The sequence below is a fragment of the Pituophis catenifer genome, unplaced genomic scaffold, assembly GCF_029215685.1.
Source record: "Pituophis catenifer annectens isolate HBS135680 unplaced genomic scaffold, rPitCat1.0.hap2 SCAF_8, whole genome shotgun sequence".
NCBI classification, from domain to species: Eukaryota; Metazoa; Chordata; class Lepidosauria; order Squamata; family Colubridae; genus Pituophis; species Pituophis catenifer.
In genome coordinates this window covers 17,238,694-17,255,816 of record NW_027256888.1, presented here as the reverse complement: position 1 = coordinate 17,255,816, position 17,123 = coordinate 17,238,694, and the positions used below count along the sequence as shown (strand labels likewise).

Here is a 17,123-nt window from a genome sequence, read left to right as displayed (position 1 = left end):
GATTTTACAATTGGCAGTCACTTGTTTACTGAATCATCAAAGTTGCCCTTCAGGCATATCATAGAACTGCTGTCCCAGAAGAGTATTTGCAACTCTTTTGACTATAGGACAATTATAAATCTCATTCATGATTTAACCATGGGAAAATGTTCAGGGCTTAGAGAAACGTAGAATTCACACTGAGCAAGAAATCTAAAAATTTGTTAGGATTCCCACTATATTTGTCAAGCAGGAAAAAAATACTTGATGCTGCTCCAGTCCAATAGATTGGAATTTATATGGGAGTCATTAGCTATGGTATACTTTGTTTCACTTGCTGTTAGATAATCCTTGTTTGGGTTAACGAGAAACTTGGTCCTTAAATTGGAGCAAGAGATTGATGACATGCAGCACTGCAAAAGGACATTACAGACATTGTTTAACCATGATATTGAGGTACAGGTCCTCTTGTAGGATTTGTTGTTAGTTGCGAAGTCGTGTCCGACCCATCGCGACCCCATGGACAATGTTCCTCCAGGCCTTCCTGTCCTCTACCATCCTCTGGAGTCCATTTAAGCTCACGCCTACTGCTTCAGTGACTCCATCCAGCCACCTCATTCTCTGTCATTCCCTCTTTCTTTTGCCCTCAATTTTTTCCAGCATTAGGCTTTTCCCCAGTGAGTCCTTCCTTCTCATTAGGTGGCCAAAGTATTTGAGTTTCATCTTCAGAATCTGCTCTTCTAAAGAGCAGTCAGGGTTGATCCCCTTTAGGACTGACTGGTCTGATTGCCTTACAGTCCAAGGGATTAGAGGAGTCTCCTCTAGGACTGACTGGTCTGATTGCCTTACAGTCCAAGGGATTCGCAGCACCATGGTTCAAAGGCCTCAATTCTTTGGTGCTCAGCCTTTCCTATGGTCCAACATTCACAGCCATACATTGCAACTGGGAAAACCATAGCCTTGACTATGCACACTTTTGTTGGCAGGGTGAAGTCTCTGCTTTTTAGTAAGCTATCTGGATTTGCCATAGCTTTCCTCCCAGGAGCAAGCGTCTTTTAATTTCTTGGCTGTAGTCCCAATCTGTGGTGATCTTGGAGCCCAGGAAAATAAAATATGTCACTACCTCCGTTTTCCCCCCATCTAATTGCCAGGAATTGAGAGGGCCAGATGCCATGATCTTAGTTTTCTTACTGTTGAGTTGTAGGATTAGGAATATGGATGTATAGATCTTACTGTCAAACTAAGTTACAGTCACAATAACAAATCTGGAATTTTTGGATGCTTATCATTACTTTCAGGAAGTTGCTTATTCCAGACATGATATGGTAGATATCTCACTGAATACAGAAAAGAAGCCACATTTATGCCAAAAATATACCTTTTCCACAACACCAAAATATATCCATATACCCACCCACATCCATTTATACAAATTTGGACATTCTAGAAGGTAGGTTACTTTTTGAGTCTCTATTTGTTAGGTACTTTCATTTTTTAAATTAAAATAGGGCATAACTGTTTCTTCAGAGTTCAAAGTTTAATATTAATAAATATTAATGTGGCTATTAATCAAATGCAAATAATAAAATATATGGAACCATGTATAACACTTTAAATAAAACTTCTGTGTATATATATTCAGGCTGATCAAATTTTAGATCTTACCTGTGTGCTCAGGAAATATGAATGACAAAGAACCATTATATTCAGAATTCTAATTCTCACAAATAGTTGTACTGTCTGATCTAAACCTACGTCTGTTTAACAATTACTACCTGCTAATAAGCCACCTTTTTCAACTTTGTTGAATCAAATGAGATGAAAATTTTGTCTGCCCCATAAAAGCTAAAATTTAGATTTTTAAAATCCATCAATCATGTTGGAACAATTTCATTTTAATGGCAAGCCCATTTCTTTGATAACTGTGAAGGCAAAGATAGCAATCTGAGTTTTGGTTCAGTGGAATTAACAACTACAAGCACAGCAGCACTGGGAATATTTCAAGTATGCTATGATAAATTGATCACAATGGAAACATTTCCATCTGTAGAGGCCAAAGAGGACTCTGGAATTTTGAGGTATTAGGGATAATTGGCAGGGGAGAGAGTACCAGTAAAGTGGAAGTCTGCTGTAGACTATCGCTTCTGAGTTTATTTTTTATTATTCTTCTGCTAGCTCCAGAAAGGGTGAAGATGATATTTGACTGCATGACTCAGTTTGCTAGATAGGTGCTTTGAACTGTTTATTCCCTCCCCACTTTTTTGAGTAAAAACCAGAGGAGGGGCTGGTTGGGGCAGGGATAAATGGTTGGAACTCTTAAGTGGCTGGGAGAGCATTCCAATGGAGATGAATGAATGTGGTTATTTATGCTAGGGTGTTATGTTTATGGTTACAGTGGGGGAGGTGGGCACCAAGTACCCTTATGGCCCTAGGACTCAATCGAGCTGAAGTTCACTATGCTGCTATATAGCAATTTCTCTGCCTCAGATCCTTGACTCCATCTCCAGACTTGCAATGAGGTTCCCCAGACCTATGGTCTTGGGGAACTTCAATTTGCCTTCTTTGGGATTGGGATTTGAGGGGTTTAGGAGTCCATAGCCACCATGCTGGCCTTAAGCATATCCCAGGTCACATCCCAGATGGTCACACATCAAATTTGGTATGCCAGTCAAAGCAGTGGCTATAGGATCTCAAATTGGAGGACTCTTTGTTTTTACCTTGTCATTATGAACTTTTATTTTGTCATGATCAGATAATGCCCTGATTATTATGGGATTCTCTGACACCACTATCCACTGCAGGGAGGCTGAAGCTGTTAGATCCATCCAGCCTCAATGATTGATGGACCCAGATGGGTTTCAGAGGATTATTTGGGGTTGTTCCTGCTGGTCTGCTACACAGTCCATCCAAGGCCTTGGTTGATACTTGGAATAGGAGGGTAGTAGAGGTTCTGCATCGGATTGCACCTATGCGACCACCTCTCTCGTGGAACCCATCACTCCCTATGGTTTACAGTGGAGCTGAGGGTGTTGAAACAAGAGAAGAGATATCTACAGCATCACTGGCACTCTACTGGGGTCAAATTTGACTGCACAAGACTTCTCATGATGGAAAAGGGTGACAAAGACCAAGTACTTCCCCACCCTTATTGCATCTGCAGATAGTAGACCTGCAACCTTGTATCAGGTGACACAGTCTCTCCTTTTGCAGGATTGTACAGAAAAATTTCCTCAACATGCTCGAAACCATTCACGATTGTATGCTAGCTTTGTTATAGGACCAGGGGAGATGCCTGGGGCAAAGTCTTGCCTGCTAATCTGGAAGTGGTTTGGATCTGTTGGGCACAATGAAGTGAACAGAGTCCTTAGGGCCTGTGAGCTCAGCTACCTGCTATTAGATCCATGCCCCCTCCATGTTCATTTGACACTTGCCTATATATCTATATTGTAGTATAGATTATACTTAATATGTTTAACAAGTCACCACTATCAATATTTATATGTTTCTAGATTTTACAGTGCCTCTTTCACTCTGATGAGTTCCACTTGATTGGAAAAGGCTAACATAAATCAATGAATGTTGCCACACCAAAAAATGGGAGAAAACCCAAAAGAAACTCTAAATCTATGAGATGTCTTCTGAAGTAACTTAAAAGTCAATCCAAAAAGTAATGCACCATGATGTGAACTGCAATTTACATAGAGCACATACAACTTCTGCTCTACACTTGGTTGCCTTCTTCTCTTCCCTTCCCTCCTCCCTTCCCTCTTTCTCAAAGGTGTGATACTCTTTGTGTTAGAATAATGACAACGCCTGTGAAGTGTCACAGATCAGGGAAATGGTTAAGTAAGGTTTTTAGTCATCACAGTAGTTTCAATGCCTTGCAAAATATTTGTCCTGACACTATATTGTAGAAGAATTGGAATAACATATAAAACAAGGGGAAGGAACTAAACATACTTTTTTCCTATAATTTTTCTTATAATTATTCTGCAAGTGGAACCAATGAAAACATTTCCAAAAGATTTTCTTGCTATTAATATAACTAGTATGACTAAAAGCAAGTTTTTCCTGATATCTGTATAGACCTATTTTTTAAGCTTTTCTCAGTGCCGAAGTACTATTCAAACAATAGTACAGAAAATATATACATTATGAAAGGAATGGAAGAGGAAGGCCCAGAATAGTTTATAGCTCTGACATGCTCAAATGGCTGAATGGGATTAGTGATCAGTTTAGAAAGATTAGTGAAATAAATCAGGAACATCTAAAGTTCATGTAGGTTTCAATTTCAGCTTGTATAACTGTCACAATTATGAATGCATGTGGAGTTACTGATGCAAAATTATAACAGTGTGATCAATTCATTAACCCCACAAATTCAGCCTCTGTAATGCCAAAGCATGAAGTTTATAAATGAACATCCTAGAGTTTCACCAAGATAAATACTCTAGATGATCTGATGCAAATTTTTAACTAGAGCTATTTGAACGCTGTTCTAAATAAGCAGATAAGTAAATAAACAAGCAAGCAAATAACTGCACAAAAATAAAATTATATAATAAAGTAATCTATATTGTCACAGAAAAAACAGAATTTTACATGCTGGTTATTTATCATAGCCTTAAATTTTATTATAGAATCCATTACACTCTTTGTCAATGTCTGCTAGGGCTTCCTATTCTCTTAATAATGGTTTGGTATAAGTAATGCATGCATTTTGCAAAAATTATGTTTTCTTCTTCTTAACAAATATAATTGAGAAAGATTCTAACACTCGTATAGATAAAATGCTTGGCAAAGCTAAATATTCATACCTTTTGAAGTGTTTAAATAATTTTTAATACATATTTATAACCATAAATATGTTTTAAAACAATGCAAATAACCATTAGGATATATCTTTTCAAATAATTGCTTTTATTTTTCATTAATATTATCTGTTGTTGTTCTTCTGCAGCTCTATGCATCGTGGCATGTATACACATTTGAATATATTCTATTACATGATTTAGTTTTGTAATACATTAAAGAATTTGCATTTCCTTTTCCTAAATTGCTGAACAAATAATTTGATCAAATAAAACAGTAAGAACCCTCCCATAGTAGCAAATATTTATGAGGTATGGAATGATTCAGTTAGAAAGGGTTTGTTTGGGGCTTATATCTAAAGCATATTTACTAGGCAATCATATCATCAATGCTATTCAAATAATACTGTTATCAGTGCACTATATTACAGCAGTGGCCCACAATCTGAGGTCCTTGGGCTGTGTGTTTCCTCCAGTCAAAAGGTTTGAATATAACTCCTAGACACCAGTGACCTCCTTGTGGTGTTTAATGGGACAGAAGGGAAGAAGGCTTGAATACATGACTAGGAGTAATCATATTACTATGTATGTAATATGTATTTAATGGAAATTATATTTAAAATAACAACAAAATGAAACTTAGTTTAAAATTATCCTACCTTCTCCCCACTATAGGGTATACCAGCCTCCAACATATTACCCAAAGGCCAATAGTGGCATTCAGTCTAGAAATCCAGTCTCTGGATAACATGAATGTGTGTATGTATGGAATGTGATCAGATCTGTAATCCTTTTACAATAGCAAGACTTATATACCGCTTCATAGTGCTTTACAACTTTAAGTGTTTTACAGATTCAGCATATTGCCCCCAACAATCTGGGTCCTCATTTTACCAACCTGGGAAGGATGGAAGGCTGAGTCAGAATCGAACTCCTGGCAGTGAAGAGTGAGTTAGCATGTAATACTGCATTCTAACCACTGCACAGCTGTCCGGTAAGGTATCAGTTTACTGGAAGTAACAGCTGGTTTTCTTTTACAAAAATAATACAATGAACAGATAGCACAATACCAAACAATACATATCAGACAACATAGAAAAGAAAGAACAATAGCAGATTACAGTTGCTTGGACTGTTTTCATCTTACCTTTCGGAGAGGTTTAAGTTTAGTCTCCATGATGAAGTCATATTTGCAGAGTTCACAGCAACGCGTGTCTGAGCTCTTAATCCATTGATGTAGACAAGCCTGATGAACGAAACGTAAGGTCCCTGTGCAGCGACATGGTGTGATGAGGGGACTTTCATCATCTCCCTCACAGTGACAGATCCTGATAGAAGGACAGCAACTCAGTGAGAAGATCTGAAGTTTATTTAGACCCACTTTTATAGTGGCAGCTGACATTTAAAACATTAAAAGTATATCCCCTTTGAGATTAGAACCAAGAAATTAATTCCTTTTCCATTTTGTAGCTTTCTATTTCAGGAATCAGCTTTCCATTTTTAGTATTTCTGAAAGGGTCTAGTTGCTTTTCTATATTTCAAACTATTGTGTGAATAAACTGCTTCGTACTGAACATATTAACAATATGTAACATCTATCATTATGCTACCAGGCTTGAAATTTTGGACCTGGACAACCTAGAACTACGGCGCCTACAGTCTGACCTAAGCTTAGTACACAAAATTAGTACAACGTCGTACCTGTCAATGACTACTTCAGCTTCAACCGCAATAATACGCGGGCAAACAATAGATACAAACTCAAAGTAAACCGCTCCAAACTCGATTGCAGAAAATATGACTTCAGCAAGAGAGTGGTCAACACCTGGAACTCACTACCTGACTCTGTTGTTACATCCTCAAACCCCCAAAACTTTAACCTTATTCTGTCTACTGCTGACCTCACCCCATTCCCAAGAGGTCTGTAAGGGACGTGCATAAGGGCACCAGCGTGCCTACCGTCCCTGTCCTACTGTTCCCATTTATTCGTACTCATTTAATATGTATATACTTATACCTGTTTATATTTATATGTTTATATGTTGTGTTCATACTTATACTTGTTTTCTCATACATGCTTGACAGACTAACTAACTAACTAACTAAGTAAATATAAATGGGCATGTCTGATCAAAGCTTTTCTTTTTAATTTTAAGGCACTTTCTGCATACTGATTTTAGTAGAAAATAATTAGAAGTAATTCAAACAACTTCATATACTCTCAGAAGTGTTCTGCTTTGAAAAAGTCCCCTGCCTTCTGCTTTTCCTAGAAATAATTCAGTTTTGATCTAGTGATTAAGGCACCAACTAGAAAATGGGAAATCGTGAATTCAAGTCCGCCTTATCCAACTGGTGACTTTGTATCTCAGCCTTATATACTTCATAAGATTGTTGTGGGAAAAACTGGAGGACAGTGTGGTATATATGTTCACTGCCTTGAGTTATTTGTAAAAATAATAACGGCAAGGTACAAATAAAAGAAATAATCTTTTTCCTGGTTGAAATATGTTTTTATCTTATTTATTTTGCAAAGCAGAATAGAAAGAAGGAATCACTAAGGGGAAGGAGAGCAGTGAGTATTGTAAAGGTAATAAACTAACTGCATAAGTTTATAAAGGTAAAGGTTCCCCTCGCACATATGTGCTAGTCTTTACCGACTCTAGGGGCGGTGCTCATCTCCGTTTCAAAGCCAAAGAGCCAGCACTATCAGAAGACGTCTCTGTGGTTATGTGGCCGGCATGATTAAATGCCAAAGGCACATGGAACGCTGTTACCTTCCCACCAAAGGTGGTCCCTATTTTTCTACTTGCATTTTTTTACGTGCTTTTGAACTGCTAGGTTGGCAGAAGCTGGGACAAGTAACAGGAGCTCACCCCATTACGCGGCACTAGGGATTCGAGCCGCTGAACTGCCGACCTTTTGATTGACAAGCTCAGCCTCTTAGCCACTGAGCCACCGCATAAGTTTATATCTCTGGATAAAACAAATAGAGAGCTATATGCAACTTGGAAAGAATACACAGCTAGTCCTTGCTTATTTAGTGACTGTTCAATGTTAGAGCACTGAAAAAGTAACTTTACAATGGGTGCTCACATTTTGTCTGTTGCAGGACTCCATAATCAGTAATGATTGAGATTCAGGCACTTTGCAACTAGCAGATGTTTGTGACCATCACAGCATGCTGCAGTCATATGATCAGCATTTGTGTGCTTTGCATCTGACTTCCAACAAGCAGAGTTAATGAAGAAGCTGGCGGTAAAGTCACAGGTTAGAGTGACATGATTTCTTGCTTAATGACCACACATGATTTGCTTAATAATTGCAGTGGAATTGAGATCTGTTGCAGTCTTGTGATGTATCACACAATGACTGTATCACTTAGTGATGGAGTTGCCAGTTCCAGTTAAGCGAAAACTACCTGCAGTTGTATCAATACTATATCGTGGTGGGATTCTGCCGGTTCTAGGGGGTTCGGCCGAACCCTTTGTTAAATTGCTGGCTCGCCCTGCCCCTTGCCCCGCCCCTCCACACTACTATTTATTGCCAATAAATGGGGCGGGCGAGCCAGCAATTTAACAAACGGTTCGGTGTTTTATTGTAATTTATTGGCCCCGCAGCACACCAAACTGTTTGTTAAATTGCTGGCTTGCCCGCCCCTCGCCCTGCCCCGCCTCCCATCCGCGCGGCGTCAGCCTACCCTAGCCCAGGGCTGGGCAATTGTGGCTCTTTTACAACGTTTGGACTTCAACTCCCGCCTAGCCCATTCTGGGGAATTGTGGAGAATTCTGGGAGTTGAAGTCCACAAGTCTTAAAGCTGCCAAGGTGGGAGACATCAAGCATGAAGCTGGCCAAGTATCCTCCTTGAAAGACAACAGTTGAACATCAGGAGAGCTGTAAGAGGGCAGGGCTACATTTGGAAATTTTCGCATTTTTGCAGGTGGTGCATTACGATCTGGTGTCTGCAATGGAGAGCAAAATCCGGCATATTTGCGGGACAAGGCAGCCCTCATCTCCTGTCGCTTGGGACTCGGAGCGGTAAACAGCGTCTGGTTCGGGGAGCAGCCAGATTTTGCTCTCCATTGCTCTCTCGGCCCCCTGCAAGCTCTCGTCTCTCGAGCAGCGCTCCCTGAAGTGGCGCAGGAAACTTTGGTTGGGATTCTCGAGCGATGAGAGCTTGCAGGGGGCTGAGAGAGTAATGGAGAGCAAACTCTGGCTGCTCCCCGAACCAGACGCTGTTTACCGCTCCGAGTCGGCAGGAAACGAGGGCTGCCTTGTGCCGCAAATATACCGAGGGTTTTTTTTTTTTTTGCTCTCCGTTGCAGACACCAGATCGGCCCCCTGCAAGAGAATGAGAGAGAGAGAGTGGGGGAGAGAGAAAGAGAAAGAGGGGGGGGGAGAGAGAAAGAGAATGAGAGAAAGGGGGAGAGAAAGAGAAAGGGGGAGAGAGAAAGAGTGGGGGAGACAGAGAAGGGGGGGAGAGAAAGAGAATGAGAGAGAGAGTGGGGGAAGAGAGAGAGAGAAAGGGGGAGAGAGAATGAGAGAGAGAGTGGGGGAGAGAGGGGGAGAGAGAGAGAAAGGGGGAGAGAGAAAGAGAATGAGAGGGAAAGAGTGGGACAGAAAGGGGGAGAGAGAGAAAGGGGGGAGAGAGAGAAAGGGGGAGAGAGAAAGAGGGGGGAGAGAAAGAGAGAATGAGAGGGGGGGGAGAGAGAGAGAAAGAGTGGGGGGAGAGTGCCTGAAGGACCCTATCCCGTCACTGGGAGTCCAGGTGCTTCAGCAAGCGACGCGCTGGATTCGTATTAGTGGTCCGCGAAATTTAAAATTATGAACTTGGTGGTCCCTGAGGTCCAAAACGTTGGGGACCCCTGCTCTGGAGGATTTAAGTAGCTTAATTGTGCTTGCTTGCCAATACCAAATTACAGAGTTGGAAGGGACCTTTGGAGGTCTTCTAGCCCAGAGATCTCCAACCTTGGCAATTTTCTCTGCCTGGGCCTGATGCTTCCTGAGAGGCAGGGGGTCTCTCTGAATGGGACCCCCTCCCCAAAAGGCTGGCCCCAAAGCCCTAGCTCAGAGGTCTTCAAACTTGGCAGCTTTAAGACTTGTGGACTTCAACTCCCAGAATTCTCTAGCCAGCATAGCTGGCTGGGGAATTCTGGGAGTTGAAGTCTGCCAGGCTTAAAGTTGCCAAGGTTGGAGATCTCTGGACTAGAAGATAAATGATGACCGGTCAAAAGTGCGAGGACCGGTCAGAAATCACTTTTTTCAGCCCTCTGAGTAGTCCCTATGTGCATATGGACTACTCAGAGGGCTGAAAAAGTTTTGACTGGTCCTCGCACTTTTGACCAGTCCTTGAACTTACGACTGTCCTCACATTTTACGTTTTGCGCCCTATCTTGTCACTGTGGTGAAGAGAAGTAGTGGTGAAATGATTGACACGGTTGTTAAGAATGCCGCAATGAGTATAAATGTGAGGATGGTCATAAGTGCGAGGACTGGTCAAAAGTGCGAGGATCAGTCAGAAATGACTTTTTTCAGCCCTCTGAGTAGTCCCTATGCACATAGGCACGTCCACCCGGTCACATGATCAGCTAGCCACGCCCACCCAGTCACATGACCAGCTAGCCACACCCACCCAGTCACATGACCACCAAGCCACACCCCCAACTAAGCCATGCCCACAGAACCGGTTGTTAAAAAAATTGAATCCCACCACTGACTATATCACAAAAGAAATGGAAAACAAATGGCTTCTGGGGGCCAGAAAAGCAATATTTTTCCCCATGTGGGATTCAAATCTAATTCTATGTGATATTCCAAATTTATTATTATTTATTATTATCTGCCTGTTTTTAAGACTTTTTCCATCATGTAATCAACAGTAAAAAAATCACTAAGATAACCATTTAGAATGGATATGACAAACGATTCTTAAAAAATTCATAGTATATGAAGATATGGAGAACTAGGTGTTCTTAAATAAGAAAATGGATGGTATATTGGAGTTATGATGATAATGTGAAACATCAGAAAATGTTTCTGAAACAAAAAGGTGTCCTATTCAATGAAGGATTCAAAAAAGGAAACAATTATGTTAAATAAAAGTATGAAGAACTCAAATATTAAGTATAACTTTCTATCTTATCTGCAACTTATCTGTAGAAGAGAACTACAGAGTTATCTTCTATATTTTTTCAATTTTTAAAAATCTCTGAGCACATATTTGTTATAGTTACTACTATAACTATATTGCAGTGCCCTATAAAATATTTCCTCACTGGAGAAGACCCTAATGCTGGAAATGATTGAGGGCAAAAGAAGAAGAGGTGGCAAAAGACAGAGAATGAGGTGGCTGAATGGAGAAACGGAAGCAGTTGGCATGAACTTAAATGGATTCCGGGGGATGGTAGAGGACAGGAAGGCCTGGAGGACCGTTGTCCATGGGGTTGCGATGGGTCATATATGGCTTCGCGACTAACAACAACAACAAAATATTTTAACAGAGAAGTCAATAAGTTTTCACTAAAATAATTATCTAAAGCTTATAAACATAATTTCCCTAAATCTGATCTTTTACGTTTATATTCTTTCTAGAAGCAAAAATTCAGTTTATCTATCAAATTGAGATGTATGAATCAGCCAAACAAGGTTTAAAGCAGTGTTGGCTAAACTTTTTGGCCCCGAGTGCCGAAATGGGAGCATGCGCGGGGGTGGGAGCACCGGAAATCGGAAGAGCAGCTCCCCAGCATGCACGCAGGGGAACACCGGAAACCAGAAGAGCAATTCCCCGGCGCGCATGCATGCGCTGGGAAGCTGAGATTCCAGTTTCAGGCACATGCATGCGTGCTCATCATCTGGTGTTCTGGTTTCTGGCTCTCCTGCGCACACAAAGACCAGCTTTTTCCCATGCCGGAAACTGGAAGAGCAACGGGTGCCAGCTGGAGTGCCCAGAGAGATGGCTCTGTGTGCCATTTCTGGCACACGTGCCATAAGTTTGCTATCACGGGTTTAGAGGGTAGAATTTGATTTGAATTTGAGACTTAAAGGCAATAAGACTTAATTGAATGCAGGATTCAGCCAGACAATTTAATTCAAAATGTTTACAGCCATTTCATTATTTGGGAAGAAAATAAATGGTATAGATAATAGGAGATGCAAGTCCTCAACTTGAGCTCAGTTGCTGGTGATTAAATTCATATAGAGTTATTGGCAACATCACAAATATGATTTGCCATTAGCTTCTTGGAATTATTTTTTTTATTCACCAGTAAAATCATTTTTACTGAATCATAATAAAATCAGTAAAACCATTTTTATTTTTGCATATATTTTTTCTCCTTTCTATTATCTTTTCTTTCTTTCATTTTAGTTTGTATTTGATTTTATTATAATAAAATTTCTTAATAATATATATACAAAATAATATATAATAATATATACAAAAAAGAAACTCTGATTTAAGATTGAAGAGACCTTCCCTTTGAAGATATAATTTTCAAGGCTGAACTGCCATTTGAGGATTTGAATTCTTTTCTCATTTATTTTGACAAGGTTCACTGGCAAGCTCAGCCTATTCTGTGAATGACGCATTATGTGCTGCTTATGCATCTTTCTTTAATGTGAGAACAATGTGTTATCACTATAGCATATGAAATGTATTATTTTCTAAAAAGAATATATAATATATTCAACAGATGAGTAGGAAGCACATTTTCTTGGACCAATCACTGAATGAAGAAAACTCATTCATTCCGAGACAAGACAATTAAATAAATAAATCAACATTTTGAACATTATTTTGGGGAAGAATCCTACAGATGTTCACTATAGTGCATATGCAGAAATGCATCTACTGTTTCTGATTTTCCACCATTAATTTATTATATATAATGGTTCAGTCCTAACACAACTAATTAGGCCTTTGTAGACTAATTTTCAGATCCATATTCCTCATTGCATCATGTGATCAATCTAATGTTCACTGCAAATCATTTGGGCTCTCAGTCACCAACTTGACATCTTATACATAAGTACACTTGGAGTGTCTAACGCCATACCCCTAAAATCAATATAAATATTCCTTGGATATCTATTGTAGACATCCTTGTCTTATTATAGATTCAGTGCTAAATTATTAGCTAAGCATTATCTTTATTTATAAGGTAAAGGTAAAGGTTCCCTTGCATATGTGTGCTAGTTGTTTCCGGCTCTAGGGGGTGGTGCTCATCTCCATTTCAAAGCCGAAGAGCCAGCGCTGTCCGAAGACGTCTCCGTGGTCATGTGGCAGGCATGACTAAACACCGAAGGTGCACAGAGCGCTGTTACCTCACCACCAAAGTAGTCCCGATTTTTCTACTTGCATTTTTTATGTGCTTTTGAACTGCTAGGTTGGCAGAAGCTGGGACAAGTAACGGGAGCTCACTCCATTACACAGCACTAGGGATTTGTACCGCTGAATTGCCGACCTTCTGATTGACAAGCTCAGCATCTTAGCCACTGAGCTACCACATCCCCAATATCTTTATTTCTACACATACTTTAATTCCGTCATATACTATTCTTACCACATGCAACAACCAATGTTCAATTCCATATCCAAATATTCCATAATTGTTCAACTCTATGAAGCATCTTTCCTTACACCTCCCTCTAGTTCAACTCCTTACATTCTGGTGCTCTGCAACATAATTCTGTTTGCTTTGATTCCAACAGTTTCTACATCCTCTTTTCTTAGGTCCACTTTGCATCAAATACTTTTTCATAGGTGATAGTTTCTGTTCCTGTACTGTTTCTACTTCCACACCCATTTCTTTTATTTCTTTCCTTTTTTCTAAGCCTTTTTTTTTAAAAAAGAACCACTCTTAACAAGATCAAAAAATGGTTTGCCATCCCCTATTTAGAACTGTTTATCACCCTCATATTCGTCACTAATTCTCTAATTAGTGAGAGAAACAATTCTTTACACGGTTGTGATTTCATGTGTGCTTTTTCTAAGCAGTCATCATTTTCATTCACCCTTTTATCTCCAACTGGTCCCGTGACATTTTCTGTGTTCTCTCCTCTCATTTCTACCCATCTATTCTTATTAGGTAGCAGATTATTTTCCTTCTTTCTCTTCCCCATTCCCAACTTCTCTTGTTCAGAATGTCCCACAATTTGCCAGAGATGCTGCTATTATTATCTCTTTTATTCATTAAACATGAAATTCAGTCAACTGCTCATTTAAAAATGTGTCACAAATACCACTGACTGGTGCTAATGGTTGATACGGGTTGCTGCCAGCATCCTAGGAATCAACCAAGTATCTTTTAAAATATATGATGCTCCGAGTAGCACAGGTTTTTGCAGTTCCACTGGCAGTATTGTTGTTGTTAAATTATTGTTGTTGTTATTGTTGTTGTTGTTCTCTTTTGTTCATTAAAAATGAAACTCAGTCAACTGGACATTTAAAAATGCGTCACAAATACCATTGACTGGTGCTAATGGTTGACACGGGTTGCTGCCAGCGTCCTAGATATCAACCAAGTACCTTCTTAAAATATATGATGTTCTGAGTAGTGCAGTTTTTTGCAGTTCCACTGGTGTTATTTCAGGAAGTTGCAATTTGTTGATGTATCTTATAAAATTCTTGGACATGGTACCAAGTGCCCCGATGACAAAGGGTATCACTGTTACATGTTTCATCCATAGCTGTGTAGTTTCAATGGCCAGGTCGCGATATTTCATGATTTTTTCCAGTTCTTTTTCTTCGACTCTGGCATCTCCTGGTACCGCAATGTCAATAAATTGTACATTTCGGTTTTCAACAACTGGCGTGTTGTGTTCCAGGTGACGATCCGTCTGTATTCGAAAGTTCCACAAGATCTTCACTTTCTCATTTTCTATAACTTTTTCTACTTTATGTTCCCATGACTTTTTTGGTACAGGTAAGTTGTATTTTTTACATAATGACCAGTGGGTTAATTTAGCACCTCGGTTGTGTCTAGCTTTGTAATCAATTTGTACGATTTTGCTGCATTCACATATTAAATGTGAAACAGTTTCGACTTTGTTGTTGCAAAGCTGGCAGTTTGGATTGTCGGTGGATTTTTGTATCTTTGCTTTCATGGCATTAGTTTGTAATGCTTGTTCTTGAGCAGCGAGTATTAAACCTTCCATTTCTTTCTTGATGGTTCCCATCTTAAGCCATGCCCATGTAAAGTTGTCATCACATTTTCCTTCAATGTTTTTCAAGTGCTGTCCATGCAAAGCCTTGGTTTTCCATCTATTTAATCTGTCATCCAGTTGTTTTTCCTTATATTCTGCCTTTGTTTCTGTTGTTTTATAATGTTCTCTATTTTCACAGCCTGCAGCAATTTTTCTGTACTTTGGTTCACATAATCATTCAAACTTCGTTTTTCTTCTTCTACAGTTTGATGGACTTCCAATAGTCCTCTGTCCCCTATTTTTCTTGGCAGGTACAACCTGTCGATGTCACTTCGTGGATGTAAAGCGTGGTACATATTCAAAGTTTGTGCGTTTTCTGGTTCAAATTTTCTAGTTCAGCCAAACTCTAGTTGATGATTCCAGCTGAATAGCGCATCACTGGAACTGCCCATGTATTAATGGCAGTTATTTATTATTGTATTATTATTTAATGTATTTTATTATTGTTGTTGTTATTACTATTATTATTCCTCCTCCAAATTAGCTCACAAGTTTTCTTGTGGTCTCTCATCATAGTACTGATAAAGACTGGTTCTGTTTAGCTTCATAAAATCAGTTATGATTAGTTAGTTATGTATAAAAGAAAACCATTCCTAATACATTCTTTTAAACATTTTCTTAACTGCATTATTTCTTTTGAAGTAATATCTCATATCAGTTATGACAAGCTAGGCATAATTTTAAATTCAGCACCAAACATTACAAGAAGGTGGCAACATTTTTTTAAAAAAAATTAAACTCATTTTCCAGAGGGGAAATACAAGGCTTTGTTCATTTTAATTTCTACTATAATATAATTTACAGATTTAAGTGTTTAAGCCATTTAGTCTTTAGACAAATAAATTAATACTCAGGAGTCCTTTTCAACTACTGTCAGAATTGTTTTAAATTATTTTAAAAGCTAAAGTATCAACCTAAATTCCATTGGGATTGGCAAATAAAATTGACAGAGCTACTTTTAATGGGATGTACCTATTGCTCAGTAGAAACACTTAATAGAAACTACTGGCTCAGTGGTGAAATGCTACCGGTTCAAACGGGTTCAGTCGAACCGGTAGCAGAGGCGGCGGGCAGTTCAGAGAAGTGGTAGCGGCAGTAACGCAAGGCTCTGCCCACCCACCCGGACATTGTCACTTCCTGGTTTTAAACAGGAAGTAACCTGTTTTTTACCCTCTGCGCATGCACAAAGGTTCAAAATCGCACATGGATGGACTAGAAATCATCTAGTCCATGACCTAATAAAGAAATCCACTAGTACAGCATCCCAACAAATGGCTATCCAATCACTATTAAATACTTCCAACAAAGGAGAGTCACCACCTCTCAAGGTAATCTGTTCCACCATTGAACAACTATTACCATTTGGAAGTTATTCCAATGTCAATCAATTAAAATAGAGCTGGAAGGGACCTTGGAAGTCTTCTAGTCCAACCCCCTACTCAAGCAGGAGACCCTATATTATTTCAGACAAGTGACTGTCCAGTCTCTTCTTAAAAACCTCCAATGATGGAGCACCCTCAACTTCTGACGGCAAGCCTTTAATCATTTCCACTTTTTCCAAAGTCTCAATATCTTTTTTGTAATGTGGTGACCAAAACTGGATGCAGTATTCCAAGTGTGTCCTTACTAAGTCTGCCCGGTGAAGATGGTTTCCTTATCATTTAAACTTATTGTTTCTTGTGTTGTCTTTTGAAACAACACTTAAATATGTATCCTACCTTCTATATAAGAATTCTTCAGCTATCACATTTTCCCACAGTATTCTCTTCACAGGCTAACAGTTCAAACACCTCTTTAACCATTCCTCCTTTGGTCCTTCCAGGTCTCTTAAGATCTTGGTTGCTATCCTCTGGAAAGAATCCTATTTGTCAAAAATCCTTACTAAAATACAAGGGCCAGAACTCAATGTTCTAGGTATGGTTTACCAATACAGAATAAAAAGGAATATTGCTTATTTTCATCTTGACACCATATTTTTGATTTAGATAGCATTATTTTTCACTTTCTTGCAGCTGGAACACACTGTTGACTCACGTTCAGCTTGTGATCTACCAGTTTATGATCTACCAAGACTCCCAGATCTATTTTACATCTACTGCTAGATGTAAAGCATGTGTTTTATTCCTCAAGCTA

General features: G+C 39.3%; 1 protein-coding gene across 1 annotated transcript in view; it reads right to left on the bottom strand.

The window, feature by feature from the left end:
• The window catches only part of MARCHF1 (membrane associated ring-CH-type finger 1), a 123,363-nt gene that overhangs the window by 20,133 nt on the left and 86,107 nt on the right, over positions 1–17,123 (bottom strand). The window contains exon 5 of the mRNA XM_070948721.1: positions 5,938–6,118. Coding sequence (XP_070804822.1) covers positions 5,938–6,118 — 181 coding nt within the window. The remainder of the gene's footprint in view (positions 1–5,937; positions 6,119–17,123) is intronic.